The 20,408-nt window shown below is 40.0% G+C and overlaps 1 protein-coding gene across 7 annotated transcripts in view; it reads right to left on the reverse strand.

Annotated features, from left to right (window-relative positions):
* Positions 1 to 20,408, reverse strand: part of Slc38a9 (solute carrier family 38 member 9) — a 66,050-nt gene that overhangs the window by 7,903 nt on the left and 37,739 nt on the right. For all 7 annotated transcript variants that reach the window (XR_009381984.1, XM_059276067.1, XM_059276070.1 and 4 more), the window contains 3 exons: positions 20,120 to 20,227; positions 9,463 to 9,569; positions 342 to 455 (listed from right to left, as the gene is read on the reverse strand). Coding sequence is in view for 6 of the 7 variants with exons in the window: in XM_059276067.1 (XP_059132050.1) it covers positions 342 to 455; positions 9,463 to 9,569; positions 20,120 to 20,227 (329 nt within the window). In the remaining variant the exon portion in view is untranslated. The remainder of the gene's footprint in view (positions 1 to 341; positions 456 to 9,462; positions 9,570 to 20,119; positions 20,228 to 20,408) is intronic.

Consider the following 20,408-nt stretch of genomic DNA (forward strand, 5'->3'; position numbering starts at 1 on the left):
CCCACAAGTAAGCTTTGGGAAATCAGGGACTTCAGTGACTTCTCGGTGGAGGTTTTAGAAATCCATGTGAACACTGGTAACAGTGATCTATACAAAGAGAAATGTGTGCACGTAAGAGTGGTCATTTGAGCATTACAAGCTGCCGAGTATGCAGAACCTTATTCCAGAATCCATCAAATGGAGCCTGCATGTATTGTGTTACTTGATGCAAGACAAAGTCGAAACTTGGGAAAGATGGGGAAGGTAGAGGTGGCATTCAAATCCAGGCCTGGCTGATCTGGCTCCTGTATCATTCTCCCTGCTCCACACACAAAGTCACACACGTGCACACCGTGCCTTACCTGCTCAATACAATCTTTGGATAATGGGGGTGAAGGGAATGAGGCAAAGACCAGGACGCCAATATAGAGGTAAGTCAGCGTCACCAGCATATACGCAATGCACAGGTCCCTCACCTGCACAGGAACAGAATACAACGCTCACTCAATGTGAAGACATCACAGTACGTCCATTCCAACACACTAAGCAAGGAGTCCAACAGACAAACCTACATTTATATTTTTATTTTGTATGTGTCTACATACTTGCTAATTTTCAGACTACAATATATATACATACATATATATATACATATATATATATTTAATTAATCTTTTTTTTTAACTTGTCTGGAGTATGTAGACTACTAAACTACTTGTTAGAAGATTTTGGGAGCTAATATAAACTGTGGTTTAACACGACTAAAGTTCTAATTTAATTTCAAAAGGTAACATTTGCCAAATTAAAAAATACTTAATTATAATAATAAAGACAACAAGAAAGTATAAGCCAGTTTTGGCTTGACCTATGAAATTTTAAAAATTCTTTCTTAGTAAATTAGCTTGTATCATCCAAGTATGCGTAGGCAACAGGAGCGGAGCATATGGAAACATATTTAATAAAGAGGGGACACTAGTTAAAGAGTAGACAAGCACACACTAAGGACAAGCCTTGAAAACTTAAACAGTAAAATAAATGGACATTGAAAGAGCAGCTGGTTAAAGAGCTGTCCAAGGCCATTACCGGAATCAGCAAACAGACCCAGATTATTAAATAAAGCAGCCTGCTTTCTCCAGTGCCGTTCCCACCCTCCCAGTCCAGGCAAAATAAAAAGCTCCAAGAGGCTGAAGGCAGCCAGCTGTTAGATCCAAACAGAGCAGATTCCACAGCCTGCACATTGTCTCCATTGCCACTTAAGCTGGAGCCAAACAATTCAACACGACGAAATTGTAGCAAGAGACCTATTCATTTTAGATAGAGACTACATGAAAGCTGGGAAAACAGATTAGAAAAGATTATACGCAGTTTTTAAGTTTGATAACATAGTAAGAATGTTCAGACACTTGGAATTAGGGAACGTTTAGGATTTTTCTGGATGACTCCTGAAGTGGGGTGAAGCAACAGCAGTGTTTTATAAACTTGACATTCATAAATCTGGCTGAAAGGCAAACAAGAACTTATGAGAAATCTTAAGGTCAGGTCTAAACTGCCATTCAGTCTGAAAACAAACGAGGGCTTCAGTATCAGAAATGAGATAGAGGGTAGGCCCCTGGAGCTAGAGGCTTATGCAAATTGGTCCCAGCCCTTCCAAATCTCTGTGAGGGCTTACTGTCTAGGAAGGGGCTTCGGACTCTTTTCTCTTTAGTTCCTGAAGCTCTAGGGCCCAGGTCAGCTGGAATTTGGTTCCCCCGGTGTTGTGTCACACTCTCGTGTGGGATGAGCAAAAACAAATCGAGAAATGCCTATTTTCATATCAAAAGCAGTTGGCTACAATTACAACATTTCAAAGGCATTCCGGTCTCCACCTACTCAAGCTGGCTCAAGAATTAAGACAGCCTCATTTAAAAAGTGATTTGTTATTTTTATGCGCGTGTGTGTGTGTGTGTGTGTGTGTGTGTGTGTGTGTGTGTGTTTGTGGGTGCACATGGGTCCTGGTACCCAAGGATACCCCTGGAACTGGAGTTACAGGTGGTTGTAGGCTACCTAATAGAACTGAACCCAGGTCCTCTGAGAAAGCAGTACATGCTCTTACTTGCTAAACCATTTGTCCAGCCCAATATAGCCCCCTTAAGAAAAGAAAATCCTGGGGGGTTGGGGAGATGGCCCTGTGGTTAGAGTGCTTGTCACATAAGCGTGGGGACTGGAGTTCAGATCTCCATAAGCCCACATCAATGCCAAGTTGGCCTTGGAAGGGAGAGATGGGGTCCCCAGAGCAGTATGATTGGCAAGACTAGCCAAATCTGTGAGTTCTGGGTTTGACTGAGAGATTCTGCCTCAATGAAGAGGTAAGAACAATTGAAGATGATTCCCAACTTCAACCTTGGGCTCCACACACCCATACATATGCATAACACACACACACACACACACACACACACACACACACACACACACACAGAAAATGGAGGGGAAAACAACTGTGTCAGACAGGGAGAAGGGAAAGGTTTCACTGATAGTCTTTAACTTACTTCTGACTGTCTTACTGTAGTCCAACTTCCTATAAAAACCTGTACCTAAGGGAAACTTCAGGACGTGAATGATGATTCCAAGGCTACGGTACCAGTGACTCCCAACAAAACAGGGTTCCCTCCCTGCTTCCCTGTTCTCAGGGCATTAGCCAAGTGCAGCAATGCTTACGTTCTAATCACCATTAACTTTGATTTTTAAAGTGTGTGTGTGTGTGTGTGTGTGTGTGTGTGTGTGTGTGTGTGTGTTGGTATATGCACAGGAAGGAGCCCAGGTGTCCACAGAGGTAAGAAGAGGGTGTTGGATTCTTTGGACCTAGAAGTACAAGCACTTGTGAGCTGCCCAGTGTGGGTGCTGGGAATTGAACTTGGGCTCTGTACCAGAATAGTTCACGCACTTAAAGGCTGATTCATTGCTCCAGTTCCCAAAATTATCAATTTTTTGAAAAAAGTTCTTGAGTGGAAAGATGTCCCTTGACATTAAAATATAGCCAAGTTTCGTAGTTATTTTATCACAGACCTTATACTCCCAATACCTAGGACAATATTGGACATAGCAGGAACTAGGAGGATAAAATACAGACATCACCTGGCAGCCAGCCCACCTGGCACACTGTGTTTCTAAATAAGAAGCATGGTATACCATGCCTCAGAAGTCAGAACACTGAATTCTGAAGGAGTGCTAGTAGCTGGTAGCTGGCCTGTAGACAAACCACACTCTCCATGTCTCTTTTTATGTGTTTCTTCCCCGTAGAGACCCTGGTGTTATGAGTACTCACTATCCAATCCGAAGTAATATGCTAAACAATCACAGGCTATAGGCTTCCACTGTGTAGGTAGTTGCTCACATTCAATAAAGCAGACACTGTTCCCTGTGACTGTCTCCAGAGTGGTTCTTCTCCATGCCCTTTACCCACCTGTGGGCCTTGTGGTCTTGTCAGGGATCACCTGGTAATGATGGCAGGAACTTGATACAGATAAAATACACACATCTATTAACGACTCCTAGATGCCCACATCTGTGCTAAGCCCTGCGCGCCGTTCCATCTGATCCTCATAAACCCTTACGATGTAGCTGCAGTCCATTTCTTTACAGCTGAGTGTAAGTCACAAAGCTTTTACATGGTGAGTAGTTGGGTGAAGCCAATATTCCAACCTCCAACAAGGTCTTTCTGGTGCCAAATCGTGTGCACTTAGCTACTATGATGAAAAGTTTACTAGTCTCCGGGTATTTAAACCATATTAATAATGGGGGAAAAAAAAGAGGCAAAAAGGAGTAACAAAGACTATAACACGAAAGCACAACTAGAGATACAAGAAAACAAACGCCTTCGAGGACAGCTCTGTTACATGTACTCGGCACATACAGCTCAGACAGGAGACGTGTGTCTGTTTTCATATGGAACTGCTGATGAACAGAAATGAAACTTCTATTATAAAGCAGCTGAGGTTCAGCATGACTTGGGAATCATGCCGCCCATGAATAGCATGCATATATTGGGGGCTTGCTATTCTTTGAACCCCATACCATCTCTGTACTAGACCTAAAATATAGCTTCCTAAAACCCCATCTCATGGAAAAGGGTAGGGAAATTATCTTATGGAAAATTAGGGTGACTGAGTATGATGGTACCTATCTGTAACCTCAGCAATCGGGAGATAGAGAAAGAAGAATCAGGAGTTCAAAATTATCTTCAGCTACACAATGACTTTGAGGCCACCCTGGCTACACTGAGACCCTGTCTTGAAGAGGGTGGGAGTATGTTTACAAAGAGATAAAAGCACAGTATGAGGTGGTAATACACCTATGTCAAGAATCCTGCACCCTACTCTGCTTCATTATTAGGGATGGCTGGAAGATGGAGGAACTAAAGACAGGTAGAAAGTCAACTCTGACTGAGGACTAGATTTACAGCAAGGTCAAAAGGAACACTTCTGTTTGTCACACACAGCTTATTCGTTGCATGTACTGTTCACAGTGAAAACACTATCGTATAGAGCATTCACTAAGAAAAATGACAGACAATAACCATACAGCTCTACCCCAAACTTTTACATAAAAACTTCTGGTCTGTGGCCAAGGATCTACAGACTCAGACAAGAAAAAAGGAATAGCAAATGAGATAGAAGATATGTTGAACCACTTTAGAGATCAAAGCTTGTAACAACTAAATCAAACAACAAAACTACACAGAAGGCTCTGCATGAGGTCTGACTCACCAAGAACTATCAGGAGGCGAACCCACACACCCACACAGACCACGCATTTGATGGTAAGTTCATTTTCAACCCCCTGATGTTTTTCTGGTCAAGCATGCTTTAAGGAACAGAAATGATATACAGTTTACACACACACACACACACACACACACACACACACACACACACACAAAGTGACAAAAGTTCAGAAAGGAAAGTCAAACTTGGAAACCTGGGCCACCCTGCCAGTCAGCTGCTGAGGGCTTTAGGACCCTTTACAAGCGCCTGGGAAGGAAGGGGTCAGGTCCAGCTTCGGGCACACTGGAGGGAATGACCGGCATTCTACCTTCAAATGTCTTCACAACTCTGCTATTTTCTGACTTTAATCCCCCCAAATTTTGGGCCTCACTATCAACTGGACATTTTTTTAGTCAAATTATTTAGTGGAAGCTCTTAAAAGGTGTAATCATTAAATAACTCAAATAGTATGGTATTCATTTAGCTTGATTTCTGCCAGTATAAAAGCCAGTTTCGGTATAAGCAAGACACGGTATGTTTACATCCATTCAGAGTGGCTAGGATGCTGCTGGCACACGGTACTTCATAAACGCTCATTTTCTTTGGGGTAATCAACATTTAGAAGGAATGAAGTACAACTGCTTTTACAGAAAAGTTAGAGCAGGACCAGCAAGTAAAGGCCGTGGTTGCCAAGCCTCACCACCTGAGCTCAACCCACGGGACCCACGTGATGGAAGCAGCAAACTGATTCCCCAAAGTTGTCTTCTGACCTCTGTGCATACCTAGGACATTTGTATACACACAGAATAAACAGGTGTAGAAAACTAAAAATAAAAAAAACTTTAAAAGTTAGACTATCACTTCATACTAGTTTTAATTAAGACAATAAAAAGAAAAAGTCCATTTAAACACAGGCCTTTAAGTCTTTCTTTAAAAGATATTTTCTATAAATGACAAAAGCTGAAGACAGACTAGTTTTACAAAGCCCTCACTGACCAACTCAGCAGAAGGAGAAACTCACGGTGTTCAGCATTCTACTTTGCTCTGCGCATGTGCCGCTGGATCTTGAACTCACGCCTCACACGTGCTGAGCAGGAGCTGTGCGGCTGACCTACATCTGCAGGAGGCTCCTGACTGTGGTAATGAGACAGACAGAGACCTCCTCAGCCCTGGGACAAGGCACCAAGGCACCCATGTCTCTATCCAGTTCTCCGCTTCCCATGAAGAGGCTCGAACCCTTCCAAATAAGCAGGCCTGACTTTCTAGAGAATCACTTCTCCTGGAGACTTTTGGGAGCTAAGGTTAAGCACTGGCAGTCTCCACATGCAGTACAAGTAACTGTGCAGCAGGGAGCTGTGACTATCAATCACAGAGACAGAAATTGTGATGGTTGTGTAAGCTTTGACAAGTTTTGTCAAAGCATTAAACTGTATTTGCTACAAATGGAGAAGGAAATGAAAAGATATTAAAATAGGTGCTTATTTAGTATTGTAATTTAAAAAATCAGCAACAAAGGGCCTGGGAATGTTGCTTAGTGGTGTAGCACTTGCCCACATGCATAGGGCCCTAGGTTCAATACCCAGCATTACAATAAATGAACAAACAAATGAATGAATGAATCAGGAACATTGAACATTAGATGTTTTGTTTCTTAAATTTCGTATTAGTTTGAACTACACTTCCCCCTCCCTGACCTGGTTTTTAAGTACAAGGTCTCCTATAGCCCAGGCTGGCCTGAAACTCACTATGTAGCTAAGGATGACCTTGAATTCCTGACCCTCCTGCCTCTACCTCCCTAGCGCTGGGTTGCAGATGTGAAGTGCAAGGCTGGGCTAACACTTGCCTCCTTTTTGTGAATGATTATGTTATGTAGCAAGCTTTGTACAGCGTCTAACTTTTCACCCTTGGGCTTTCAATATGGTGAGGTTTCCCCAAGAGTTCTTTCTTTTAATGTGAAGCTTTCTATACTGTCACCCCTTCTGTGACATCTTTCTTCTTGTCTTGAAAACCAGTTTCCAAATTTGCTTTCCCTAAACTCCTCTGGCTGTGTGTCTGGAGTCTCTCAAATGGAAGCACTCTCAACATTTCTATAATCAGCTATTTCTTTTACAACTCTATTTGTGTCTGAATGAAATTTCATTTTATCGTTGCCATTTTTTGATTATTGCATTTCACCTTTTTCAGTTATCAACTTTATAAATTATCATGTTTGTTGCTGAGGGGGCAACACAATTATCTGTTCTGTAGACTGTGAATGACATGTAAGTGACCAAATGCTGGCTGACTTTGAAAGCAGTGACGGGATCTGTCACTACTCATGATGCACATTTGTTATTTACACAGTGATTTGTGAACTGAGGACAGTGACTACTGTTCTACGCCAGGCTCATAGTTCCAATCCTGGGCTAACTGAAATTTGAACCATATCGGACTTGTAATTTGAACTACAGTAATTAAATTTGTGCATGCAGGAATCATGCAATGTGAGAATTGCCTACAATTTAACTCCTTATTAATCCTAGAATTCAGGAGGCAGATCACTGTGAGTTCCAGGCCAGCCAAGGCTGCATAATAAGACCTTGTTTAAAAAAAATTTTTTTACTGGTAAACTACTTTAAAACACACACACACACACACACACACACACACACACACAAAAAAAAAAAACAAAACAAAACAACAACAACAAACAAAAAAACCCCAAAAAACAAAACAAAACGTGGTCTTACATAGTCCAGACTGGCCTGAAACTTACTATGTAGTGGTGGATGGCCTTGAACTCCTGATCCTCCTGTCTAGCACTTGGGAAGTGGAGGAAGGTTAGGCTTTTGATTCCACAACTTTAGTCTTAATGTAGGTATTTATGGCTGTACATGTCCCTCTAAATAATATAGCTTTAGGGACAATTCAATAAATTTTGGTATTCTGAATGTACATTTTTCAGTAACCTTCAGTTTGTGTGTATGTGACTTCTTCCTTGATTCACTGGCCGTATAGGAAGATACTGGCTAACTTTCATTTATTTGGAAATCTCCAATGTCAGTTGTTAGTTTGTACTTTTGCTCCTTTATGGGTAGAGAACACACTTGACATAATTATCTTTTGCATTTATTGACACTTGTTTTGTGACCTAGCAGGGACCCTCTCCTGTAGGTGTTCCTGTGCATTTGAAAGGAATATACGTTCTGATACTGAGAGGACTTTTATAAACACCAGTTACATCAAGTAGGTTCCTGGCATTTCTCATGCTTCTTACACTTGTAGTTTTTTGTCTGTTTGTTCTACCAGTTATTGAGGAGGAGGGGAGAACATTTCCAATTATAATTGTGGATTTGTCTACTTTCAGTTTGTTGGTACTTCATTTATTTTAATTTTTAAATACATTTTATTTAGCAGGGTGTGTGTGTGTGTGTGTGTGTGTGTGTGTGTGTGTGTGTGTGTTACAGTGTATGAAGGTCAGAAGACAACTTTCCAAGGTCAGTTTTCTCTTTCACCATGTGGATCCCAAAGATTGAACTCAGGCTGTCAGGCTTGGCAGCAAGCACCTTTACCTACTGCAACATCCTGCAGGCCCACTTCACGTGTTTTAAAGTTCTATCACTGGGGGAATACAGATTCAGGATTATTATATTTTCTTTCTTTCTTTCTTTTTTTCTTTCTTTCTTTCTTTCTTCTTACAAATGAAAATGATTGCATTTCAATGCATAATTTCTGTATAACCTGATATTAAAGCAGAGTAAACAGAAAACAGCACTTCCTTTGCAATGCATGATGACTTGCTTAGAGACTCACTCACAAGTAAGCTTATGAAAACTAGTAGTCTTAACATGGAAAGTAAAAAAAGAACACAAATGAAGAACATTATGATCTAATAGTATCAACTAGACAGTACTTTATTTGTAATATTACATTATGAGTAACTAAGAATAAATGGACTGTTAACTAATGTTTTTATAGTTTTAGTAAATGGCCAAATCTAATTGAAACACAGTACGCACTTATTCCCATTAGGGCATTTACTCAAATGTAGATATCATATATGTCGCATGGTACTTCCAAGTGAATTAGTCCATGAGATCACAATATAATCATTCCTCTTTGACTCTGGTATTATCATTTGTGCTGCTAGTAACACAGGTGTTCTACTTTCTTATAGTATTCTTAACGTTTCTTAAAGATACCATATAATTAATCTTATTTTTTAACAAATCTGACAATTTTTCATTGTAGTTCTTGCACCATTTATATTTAGTGTAATTATCAGTGTAACTGGGGTTAAATCTACTAGCTTGCTATTTAGTTTCTTTTTCACAGCTATTTTTTGTTCTCCTTTTCTTGTCTTTTTAATTATTATTGGAATATTATTAGCTATACTTCTTTATTTTTTTAGTAGATTCTCTATAGAATCTGTTCTATGGGTCAAATCTGACCCACTGTCTGTTTCTGAAATAAAGCTTTATTGAAACATAGACACCACCCATTTGTTTATCCATTGTCTGTAGCTGTTTTCATGTCACAACAGCAGGATTGGGTAGCTGTAACAAGAACATATTGCCTGCAAAGCCTAAAATATTACTATCTAAAAGTTTCATATGCTTGACCACTGATCTATAATTTAAGCTTATAAGTTAAGATGTAGAAACAAGTTGCATAATTTTACTCAGAATATAAAGTGCTTCAAACATTGATTAAAGTTTATTCTTAGGAAATATCAAGGTTAGTTTCTCTGTTAACTACTCACGTTATTTTCTTGGTTCTTGTTGTTTTTCAAGAGTGTAATAATACAATTGTGAATAAAGAAAGCAAGAGTAAGCACTCCAGTCAGCTGTGGAAACTCAAATCTTATCTCTAGGAGAAAAAGAGACAAAACCAAAAATGTTAAAATTACGAGGAGAAAATGAGCATTAGCATCCATTAAAATCAGTCCCTTTTATTATTATTATTATTATTATTATTATTATTATTATTATTGCCTCAGGGAATAAGAATATTCAAATGTTTATAAAAGTCCCTCAAGGTGAGCATTATACTTGGTCAAAGCACTTAGAAGAGAAAGAAAAGGAGTAAAGGGATGTGTGTTCTGTGACCTTCTCTCAGTTATCCCTAGCTGAGATCCCACAACTAGAAATAATTCAGGGTCTGTCTAGGACTAAAATCTTCCACTCTTTTATACCTGAATTTTTCTGAAAAGTTCCTGTGGTGATATTGTGTTCCCCAGAATATTGTGCATCCTAATAAACTTATCTGGGGTCAAAGAACAGAACAGCCACTAGATACAAAGGCTAGAAAATGGTGGCACTCACAACTTTAATCCTAGCATTCCAGAGGCAGAAATCCCTTTGGATCTCTGTGAGTTCAAAGCCACATTGGAAACAGCCAGGCATGGTGACACACGCCTTTAATCCCAAGAAGTGATGGCAGAAAGCAGAAAGATATATAAGGCGTGAAGACCAGAAACTAGAAGCATTTGGCTGGTTAAGCTTTTAGGCTTTTGAGCAGCACAGTTCAGCTTAGATTCATTCTGGATGAAGACTGAGAGGCTTCCAGTCTGAGGAAACAGGATCAGCTGAGGAACTGGCGAGGTGAGGTAGCTGTGGCTTGTTCTGCTTCTCTGATCTTCCAGCATTTACGCCAATAAGTGGCCCCAGGTTTGATTTTATTGATAAGAACTTTTAAGATTCTTGCTACAAGTTCCTCTAGAAAAGGCATCACAGAGGGAGAAATGGCTACTTAAGCTTCTTGGGTGACAAATCTAAATTGCATTGCATAAAAATATTAGTGGTTAAACTGAGATATGGTTTGCAGTGGGCTACAGTATTTAATACCAGGACAAATGTTTGAGTCAAGCAGCATGTCAAGCGTGATTTGCTTTTGTTTTTTAAAATGCACATAAACAGCTGCAGATTATGTACTCAAGAAAAGAAAGAAGAAAAGATGTTGACAGAATCACAGTGGTTATCCCTAGTTGACAGGATTTATTTAAATTAACCACTTAATTTTCTATAATAAATAGTTATTTAAAAATAATATTCTATAACCAATGTTTGGAGGCAGGTAATAAGTAAGTGAAAAAAATTAGCTAATGTGGAATCAGACTACAACTGACTTGGCAATATTGGTAGGTCTAGGCAAAGCATGTGGCAAAGGAGAGCCATCTCATGGACAGCTTGGTGTAAAGAGCAGAACTGTAGAAAGGGTCTACTGGCTCTCTGCTACACTGTTTTAGGAAAGGAAGTGTGACCCACTAAGAGTCAACCAGCAGCTCTGAACAAAAGTAGAGGTTAGGCCAATGGAAGTCCATTGTTCCACTTCCTTCCTTTTTTGTTTGCTTCCCTCAGCCTCTTGAGTTCACCACTCAGGTTACAGGCATGCATCCCCATGCCCGGCTTACTCTGCTAGCATACTTCCTGTCCGTCAGCTTTCGTCCATATTTTTATCTGTGAAGGCAATTCACCATATAGGCAAATGCTTCCTTTGTTGGTTTTTAAAAATCTTCTTTTAGTAATCTTTCTAAAACACCTCTTAATAAACTGAGATCACTTCTAGTTAACAACAGCATTACACATGCATGACAGCAAAAGTGCTATTTTTGAAAATGATGACAAAATCATGTGCAGATGGAATTACTTGCTGATATTTTTAACAGAGGAGTAACTGACAAACTCTTTAGCTGGAATCCAAAGTAAAGCAGCTAAATAGGAAAAAAAAATCACCAATCATAGTGGTTCATGCCTGTAATCTTAGCACTTGGGAGGCTGAGTCTGGGCCAGTCTGGGCTATTTAGTAAATTCCAGATTAGTCTGAGCTAAAGGGAGATCCTGTCTCAAAAGGCTGCCCTGCCCCGTCAATATCTTTCTTATATAATGACTGGTTAGAAGCTGTAAGAAAACAAATTAAATGATCCCATCCACATTAGCAAAACAGACACTAATTTGGCCTCTGAGTACTTTCATTTCTACATGCCATATATTAAAGTACTCGGACACATTACCGTGGAAGTACAACACCCAGATCTTCCTTTACGTGAGAACCTGAGCAAGGAGGTTGTTAGCTATGGTTCCTGGCCGCAGCCCTCCGGTGTCTGCTGCCCTGATCCTACACTAGTCATTTTCCCACACCCCAATAACAGCTACTAGCCAACCCTGAGCTTGCAGTGTATTAGGGTGTGGGTACATTTATGTATCTCTAGATTATTCTAGAGGCAATATTTGCATTGAGGGTCATAGTGGCTGGCCAGGACTTTCTGAATTTACTTCTGTAAATCCATTTTCCTTTTCTTCTCTCCCTTCCTACATATCTCAACCAGGCTTAGTCTTGTTCCTAGTCCCTTATACATTTCTTGCTCTTCTAACCCTATTTCGGTACCTGCTTACTGGAGAACTGAAACGGACCCAGTTGGTGTTGAAAGTGGTATGAGAAACTGGGATTTGAGCCCTGGATCACTTACTACCAAGTTTTCAGTTATCATATGTGCTGTGTTCATGCTAGATCCAAAGGTTCTTTTTTGTTTTGAGATGGGATCTCATGTAGTCCAGGCTGGCCTCAAACCCACTGTGTACTTGAGAGTGACCTTGAACTTCATGCTCCTCCTGTATCTACCTCTTGGGTTAGAGGCGTGTGCCACCATATTCAGTTTTATACAGTGCGGAGGATCAAATCCCAGGTCTCTTGCATACCAGGCAAGCACTGGATACACAGTGGTACCGAGCCCCAAAGGTTCTGACAGTGTTCCACTGATGACTGAGAGTGACTAAAAGGAGGGACGAGCACTCCTGACCTCATCCTTTTGTGGGTAGCATTTCACCATGGCCACTTCACTACAAATTGCATTTTCAAACAGAGGACTATAGGGCTATTCTTCCTTCGCCCTACTGGTCTCCTGAAGACATAAAAGCCTATCTTGCAAGCGTGGGTGGTGGGAGGAGGAGGGAGTCATAACTGGCCTTTAGAGTTATATTTAGCTTAAAAGAGAAGCTTTTCAGTCCAGTTCTTGCTTTTTAGTGCTTCCTACCAATTTTCTCAACAAGTATTCTTTCAATTGAGCATTCAAATTCTCATAATTTCCTAAATGAGTCATGTTACTTCAGGCCTTAACTGTGCATGGCATACCTCTGAGAATTCTCCAATTCTCATTTAGAGATCTCTTTTTGGCCTTTAATAGATTCCTCTGAGATCACTTCTCTGCCTCCTCTTGTATATGCAATTCCTCTGTACTCCACTAACCCTTGTGTACTTCTTTATTTATGATTGATACTCCATCAGTTGTCTTACTGCTCAATTGGAATCTCTTGGAGGGCAGAGGGTCATGTTTTATGCAAAACTGTGTGGCATGTAGCAGGAACACTATTGTCAGAACTGAAGGACTCTCAGCTATGGATACGAACAAAATTCTACTTAAAATTGTTTTTAGAGTTGAGATTATTTTCACTCTTATTGACCTTTTCCATCTCAAAGCAATCAACCTTTGTCTATGACAGCTGATGAACTTGGTCCTTTTCAAATTAAAGTGTTTGCAACTGATTGACACAAATAATTTTTGAGCAGAAATGTAAAAACCTGAGAGTTTTCAGTGTTGTTAAAATATAATTCATATATGTTTTACTCATGTGAAGTGTAAACTTAAATGGTTTTTAGTATATTCAAAGTTGTGTGATCATAACCATAGCACTTTGTCCCTTCTAGTGCTGAATAATATTCACCATATTGATTCATCATACTTTAGATACTCACCAGGGACAGATATTGGGTTGCTTCCACTTTTGGCAATTACAAATAATGAAGTTACACACACACACACACACACACACACACACACACACACACACATTATGGGGAAATATGCCCAATATGCCTTTTCAAAGAATATAACATTCATGCCATGATTATTCCATTGTAATTAAAGAAGACAAGTAAATTCACAAAGAATTTTAAGGAGTCCTAAACATCTGGTCATTTTCAAACTACTTAATTTTTTCTTTTGAAAATGTGTATCAAGAGAGGATTAAGCTAGTTCTGGGATGAGCTTGTGGTCCTGCTTGGCACATGCAAAGCCCTAAGATTGATTTCCAACACTAGGAGGTAGTGGGGATAGGGAGAAGAGAATTTCAGTACATGTATCTGATAAAGTAGTACTCATATCCAGAACATACAAAGAAATATAAGTTAAAACATGAAAAACAGAAAACTACTCAGAGAAGTACTTTACCAAAGAGCAGATCCATATGTCTAGTGACATATGAAAAAGTGATACCTTGCTGGGCATGACACATGCCTGTAATCTCAGCGCTCGGGAGGCTAAGGCAAGAAGATGACCAGGAGTTCGAGGCTATCTGGGTTGCATGAAGAAACCTTCACTTAAACAATCAAACAGAGGTGCCAGTTTTATTAGCTATCAGAGAAATGCAAATAAGACCCACAATCTAACAAACACAGATGCATCAGAAAAGCCAGTTGAGAAGAAAAGACAAGTGCTGGTGAGGAGCTGCAGAGCTACAATCCATAAACAATGTCAGGAGAATGGAGTGCACACAACCACTGTGCAAAGCTGTTTGACATCCCTTAAGTAGAACACAGCATATTCTTTGACATAGGTTTGTACCCAAGAGAAGGCAGCCACATGTTCACCAAGATATATGAGAATGAAGAGTACTGCAAATGAAACTAATAGCAAAAAATTAGAGACTACTCAAATCTTCATAAATAGAAAAAGATAAGACAGACTGTGGCAGCTATATAATGCAGTGATAATGACAATGAACTATAACACTGTACCAACATGGATCAATCTCATAGTATAATGCTAACTGAAAAAAGCCAGACCCCAAAGAATATACATTATATATACAGCACACATTACGTTTATATGATGTTTTAAAAAAGCACACAAAATCAATCTTTGGTGTGTCATTCTTACAGGGAGACAGGTGGGGAGAATGAGAAGATCTAGTAATTGGGGTTTTGATCTGGATGCTGGCTAGATGATAGATACAGTTTGTGGAAATTAAACTTACACATTCTTGCATATGAATATTCTACTACAATAGTAAAGCTCCTAAACAAACAAAAATCAAAGGGTAGAGCATATACCTAAGAGTAAATAGAGGTTCTATTTTATTTAGAGATACTATTAGGTATCAGTGTGTGTAAAAATGCAGTCTGCTGCTGTGGATGATTGATTGATAAATAAAACACTGATTGGCCAGTAGCCAGGCAGGAAGTATAGGCAGGACTAGCAGAGAGGAGAATTGAGAGAACAGGAAGAGGAGGAGACACTAGCCTGCTGTCCAGGGAACATCATGTAGAGGCAACAGGTAAAGCCATGGAACATGTGGCGACATACAGATTAACAGAAATGGGCTGAGTATAAGAGTAAGAGCTAGACAATGGTAGGCCTGAGCTAATGGCCGAGCAGTTTAAATAATATAAGCATCTGTATGTTTATTTTATAAGTGGGCTATGGGACTGCCAGGGCTTGGCGGGACCCGGAGAGAAAAACTGTAGCTACAGTCTGCTCTCAATATAACTATTCAAAATACATGAGCAGGAAAAAAATTTTCATGTTTTTATTATATCGGAACAGAATAATGCTATGAAAACAGCAAACCAGGGCTTGGGTCAGGGAGGCTCAGTCAGTAGAGTACTTCGTGTAATCATGAAGACTCAAGTTCAGATTCCCAGCAACACACTGAAAAACCAAAACCAACCCAACAACAAAACTATCGGTGTTTCAGTGCACATGCCATTTCAGCACTAGAGAAGTGGAGACAGGAGGGCCCCAGGGCTACCTAGACAGCCGCCGAGTCAAATCCAGTTCACAAGCTGCTGCTGCCTGGTTCATTTGAGACCTTGCCTCAAGAAAGAGTTGGAGGTTAATTGAGGAAAACACCTGATGTCATCTTTGGCCTTAGTGTGGCATACACACCAGACGACAACACACACACACACACACACACACACACACACACACACACAGAGTAAACTAGTATCTAAAGTCTCTTTGAAGACAGGTTAAAAGAATTGTGAGGGCTTGTTTTTTGAGATAGGTCTCTGTGGTGGTTTGAAAGAAAATGGCCCCAAAGGGAGTGGCACTTTTAGGATGTTTGGCTTTGTTAGAGTGGGTGTGGCTTTGTTGGAGGAAGTGTGTCACTGTGAGGGTGGACTTTGAGGTCTACTATGCTCAAGTCACCTGACATGACAACAATGGACTAAACCTCTGAACTGTAAGCCAGCCCCAATTAAGTGTTTTCCTTTATAAGAATTGCCATTGTCATGGTGTCTCTTCACAGCAATAGAAACCGTAACTAAGACAATCTCACTATGTAGCCTAGGCTGACCTCTAAATTGTGGCAATCCCTCTGGCTCAGCCTTGAGTGCAAGGGTTACAGGTATGAGTCACTATACCTAGCTCAGAAATGTCATCTTAATTGCAGTTTTAGGTCTACTAATTGTTAAGTTAGCCTGGCATGGAGGCACATACCTGCGATCTTAGCATGGTGGAGGTAAATGCAGGAAAGCAATAGCTTAAGGCTATCCTCAGTTACACAGTACATTAGGCCAGCCTAGGCTATACAAAACCCTGTCTGTCCTCCCTACCCCGGAAAAAAAAAGCAAGCGACCAAGAATGGTTAAAAGTTAAACAATATTGGGGATGTGGCTCAGTCACTAAAGTGCATGCCAAGTGTGAAGAAAGAACTGGATTTGGTCCCCAGCAGTGAATAAACCAGCTGTGTGTGGTTGGTGCATGCTTATAATAAACATGGACATCAGAAGTGCTAAATAATCATACTTTTAAATTGGATTGGGAAAATCAATTTTTTATTTTTATGATTATGACTGAATTCATAGTAGGCCATGGACTGCATTGTGATTAATTTCCTTTTATATAAAAACTCTTTTCATTGACCTGTTTTTCTGGAGGAAATAAATAACTTTTTCTTTTTTAGTCCCTTAATTATCTAGTTAATACTAGTTCCTCCTCAAACTTTAGTCAAGAATTATAAACTCTCTCCGTCAATCTATTCAACACACCATCAAATTTTTGCACTTTTTTCTTTGAAAAATTCCACCTAGGATATCTGTCTACCTCTTGCGATTTGCTCTGGCTCCCCACTCGGCCTGTCCCTACTGTTTCCTAGTTCGGCTTTCATCATGTCTCTTTACTCTTATTTTAATGGGATTTAGGAGGAAGTAAAATAAACATATTTACTTATTCAGTAATTATTTCTTTACATCTTTATTTGGTGTGTGTGTGTTTGTGTTTGTGTGTGTAAATGTGCATGTCACAGTATGAGTGTGGTCAGAAATGGGTCAGATTGTACTCAGGTCCTCAGGCTTGGCAGCAGGTACCTTTACCTGTTGAGCTATCTCATTGACCCTCAACACTTATTTTTTATTAGCACTCAGTATGTGCCAGCAAGTATTATAGGATTTGGGGATATAACAGTAATACAGAACTTTAAAGAATATAAATAATACTCCAGTTAAAGGAGACAGATACATAAGTAGAAAATGAATTTTTAGTATCTGAATTCAGGAACCCAGAACATTTAGAAGTATTTCTGGATAAATCCCTTTTACTGTAACTTTTGCTACTTTGGGAAGCGCAGGAGGCAAATGGATTAGAATAATTTGGGGCCCCCAAGACTCCAACTCATTAGAATCAGGAATTACTAACATATCACAGGTGCTTGCTATAAGGTTAGTACTGAAAAAAGCTTTAAGGAAAAGAGCAAAGAAGCCTGGGGGTAGGTAGGTAGTCCGAGAAGACCCTGCATAACGACACTGGCCATTTGTGCATCTGAGAGAACAGGCCATCTCATACACAGGGAACAGTGAATGAAGAAATTCTTAAGCAGATAACTATTTATTCACCCTGGTTGTACATTTTAAAAAACATGTTTATTTTATGTTCAATTATGTATAATTGTGCCTATGTGTGTGTATGTGCATGAGAGTGCCAGTACCCACAGAACACTGATCCCTTGAAGCTGGAGCTACAGGTGGTGGTTGTTGACGCCATGCAGGTGCTGAGAATCAAATTTGAGTCCTTTGCAAGAGCAACTAATGCTGTTAATTGCTCTGTCATCTCTGGAGCCCCACTAGGTATCTATTTTTAGTTTACTATCATTAGTAGAAACTTTCCTCACTAGCGCTTAATAAAGCACAATGGACGTAATATTCAAAAACAACATCCTGGTCTATTTTTGCCAATCAGTGGGAGGATTCAATACTGCCACTTTCATCAGTACGTTTTATTTGTCTTTTTAGAGACAGGGTCACTCATGTTCTGGTTCTTCTGGAATAGAGATCCAGCTGCCTCAGCCTCCCTAGGGCTGGGATTAAAGGTGTGCACCACCATACACTCTTGGAAAGAAACATGCCCTTTCAAGGCCCAGTTCTTTGGAAAATCAAAGCTAATACAGTCAAATGTTCTGCAAAAAGTAGCCAGGGCAACATAATCAACAATTTTCAATGGCTACCTACTCAATACGGCTTGAAAATCTAGGAAGGTCCTAACAAAGAAATAGGGAGATAAATCACTCCTACTAGGACTATCAGGAAGACCAGACACTGAATAGTGACTTGAAATTCTAGACTGCTTGGTGACTGAAGACAAGAAAGAAAGCAGTCTTTCTAAAGCAACAGTAGAATCGAGCGTTATTTTCTCATGATTACTTTTCAAGATCTTTTTGTAAGTTTTATTCCCCTGGGGGAATCTTTGTACTGTCAACTTTTTGGTACTTTGTGTTTTCTGGGGGCATCGGTCACACACTGGGGCATTTTCTGACTCTAGATCTTCTTCCTTGGTGAAAAGGCTGAAACTTCCCCAGAGACACTTTGCCCCAGCAGATCCTTTCTTGGGGATGGGCAGAGACAGGTCACAAAAAACTTCAGAGGTCATGGAGCTTGGCCTGACACAGGCCTGGCGCTTGAGGCAGATTTTCAACTGTCCCACAGATAGGCCCTCAATCTTGCTTTCTTCTCACTCCAGATAGCGCTTCCACATTAAGTTGGCTTGGTCATCGTCACTTAATTCAGATTCTTCATGCAGGACCCCTCCTTGAAGAGGTGGAGAGGGAACTGGACCACTGGCCAGGATTGAAGGTGCCTGGCGGCCTCGTCCATTGATTTCAAGGTGCAACCGCTCCATGAGGAACTTCAGGAAATTTTGGGCGTCCTGCTGGCTGTATCCAGAGAAGGAGGCAACGTATTTATGGGAGACAGCCCGGAATCGAGGAGGATTCACAGCTTCACAGGAGTCAGGGTGCCAGAGGCACCTACATCTGCAAAGCTCCTGGGCTCGGCCTCTCCAGGCATCTCTTGCTGGAAGTTCCTTCGAAGACAAAGTCTTGAAGAGGCCTTATGCTGCTCAAACACTGTAGCACTGTGTTCAGGAAACAAGTAATTTCCAGATTTCGGAGGACAGCATGGTAACATCCACTTTTTAATCTGTCTTCTTATTTAGTATGATTCATTCATTTATTCATTGTTTTATTGGTGCTTTTTTAAAAATGCCCTCTATATTTTAATTTGGGTGAAACTAAATTGCCACATTATAATCAGGAGGAGAAATGAGACAAGTGCAAAAATCCATTTAATAATAATAATAATCTTGCCGGGCGGTGGTGGTGCTCACCTTTAATCCCAGCACTCGGGAGGCAGAGGCCAGCCTGGTCTACAAAGCGAATTCTAGGAAAGGCACAAACCTACCCAGAGAAACCCTGTCTGAAAAAACAAAAACGAAACCAACAACAACAACAAAATAATAATAATCTTAACCTGAAAAAACAATAAGGTTACAGAAAAACCTATAAGAGGAACAATGATTTTTCTTTTCTTTTCTTTTTCTTTTTCTTTCTTTCTTTTTTCTTTTTTTTTTTGGAGACAGGGTCTGGCCTGGAACTCACAGCAATCCTACCCAAGTACCAGGGTTGAAAGCATGTACCACCACCACGCCCAGCCAGGAACAAAGATTTAAATGAGCAGTATTATCAACATGAGTAACAATGTTCTAAGTCTCTGACATTCTAAGCATATGTTCCGTAGAAAAGTCTAGAGAATAAGTTTTTGATTTTTCAAGTGCATTATAAATTAAATGGGCTTCGAGTGTCAAGTCACAAATGATAGAGCCCTGGTTATCCCAAGTTGCCAGAAATACCAACTACAGTCCTGTTTTGTTTTATTTGTTATTTTGTTTTTCTGAGCCAGTATCTCACTCTACGGCCCAGGCTGGCCTACAAGTCAAGGCAGCTCTTCTGTCTCAGTCTCCCACATGCTGGAACTGGCAGGTGAGAGCTACCACATTAGCCTTGTATTACCTGTTTTAGACTGACCTTTCAGAGTAGCTAACTTAAAACACATTATTGTTATTTAGTTATTTCTTATTTTGACAAACTCACCTGGTACAAAAAATTCTGTTGGCACAAACCAGTGAAATTCCAGATGGAATCCTAAGCGAATAGCCTTCAAGGTAACAAGGAAAATCAAATAGAGGACGGATACCGTACCTGTACGGGACAGACAAACAAACCCAAAGACCACTTATTACTTTTGCGTTATCTTACAGACTGCTTTAAAAATCAGGACTGGAGAAATTATCTTCATTAATTTTATTTTTTTTTAAAAACCAGCTAGATTCTAAAGAATAAAAATTAGCCATGTGAGTTATCAGAAAATGAAACAGAAAAG

Source organism: Peromyscus eremicus, chromosome 11 (genome assembly GCF_949786415.1).
Source record: "Peromyscus eremicus chromosome 11, PerEre_H2_v1, whole genome shotgun sequence".
In the NCBI taxonomy this organism is placed as follows: domain Eukaryota; kingdom Metazoa; phylum Chordata; class Mammalia; order Rodentia; family Cricetidae; genus Peromyscus; species Peromyscus eremicus.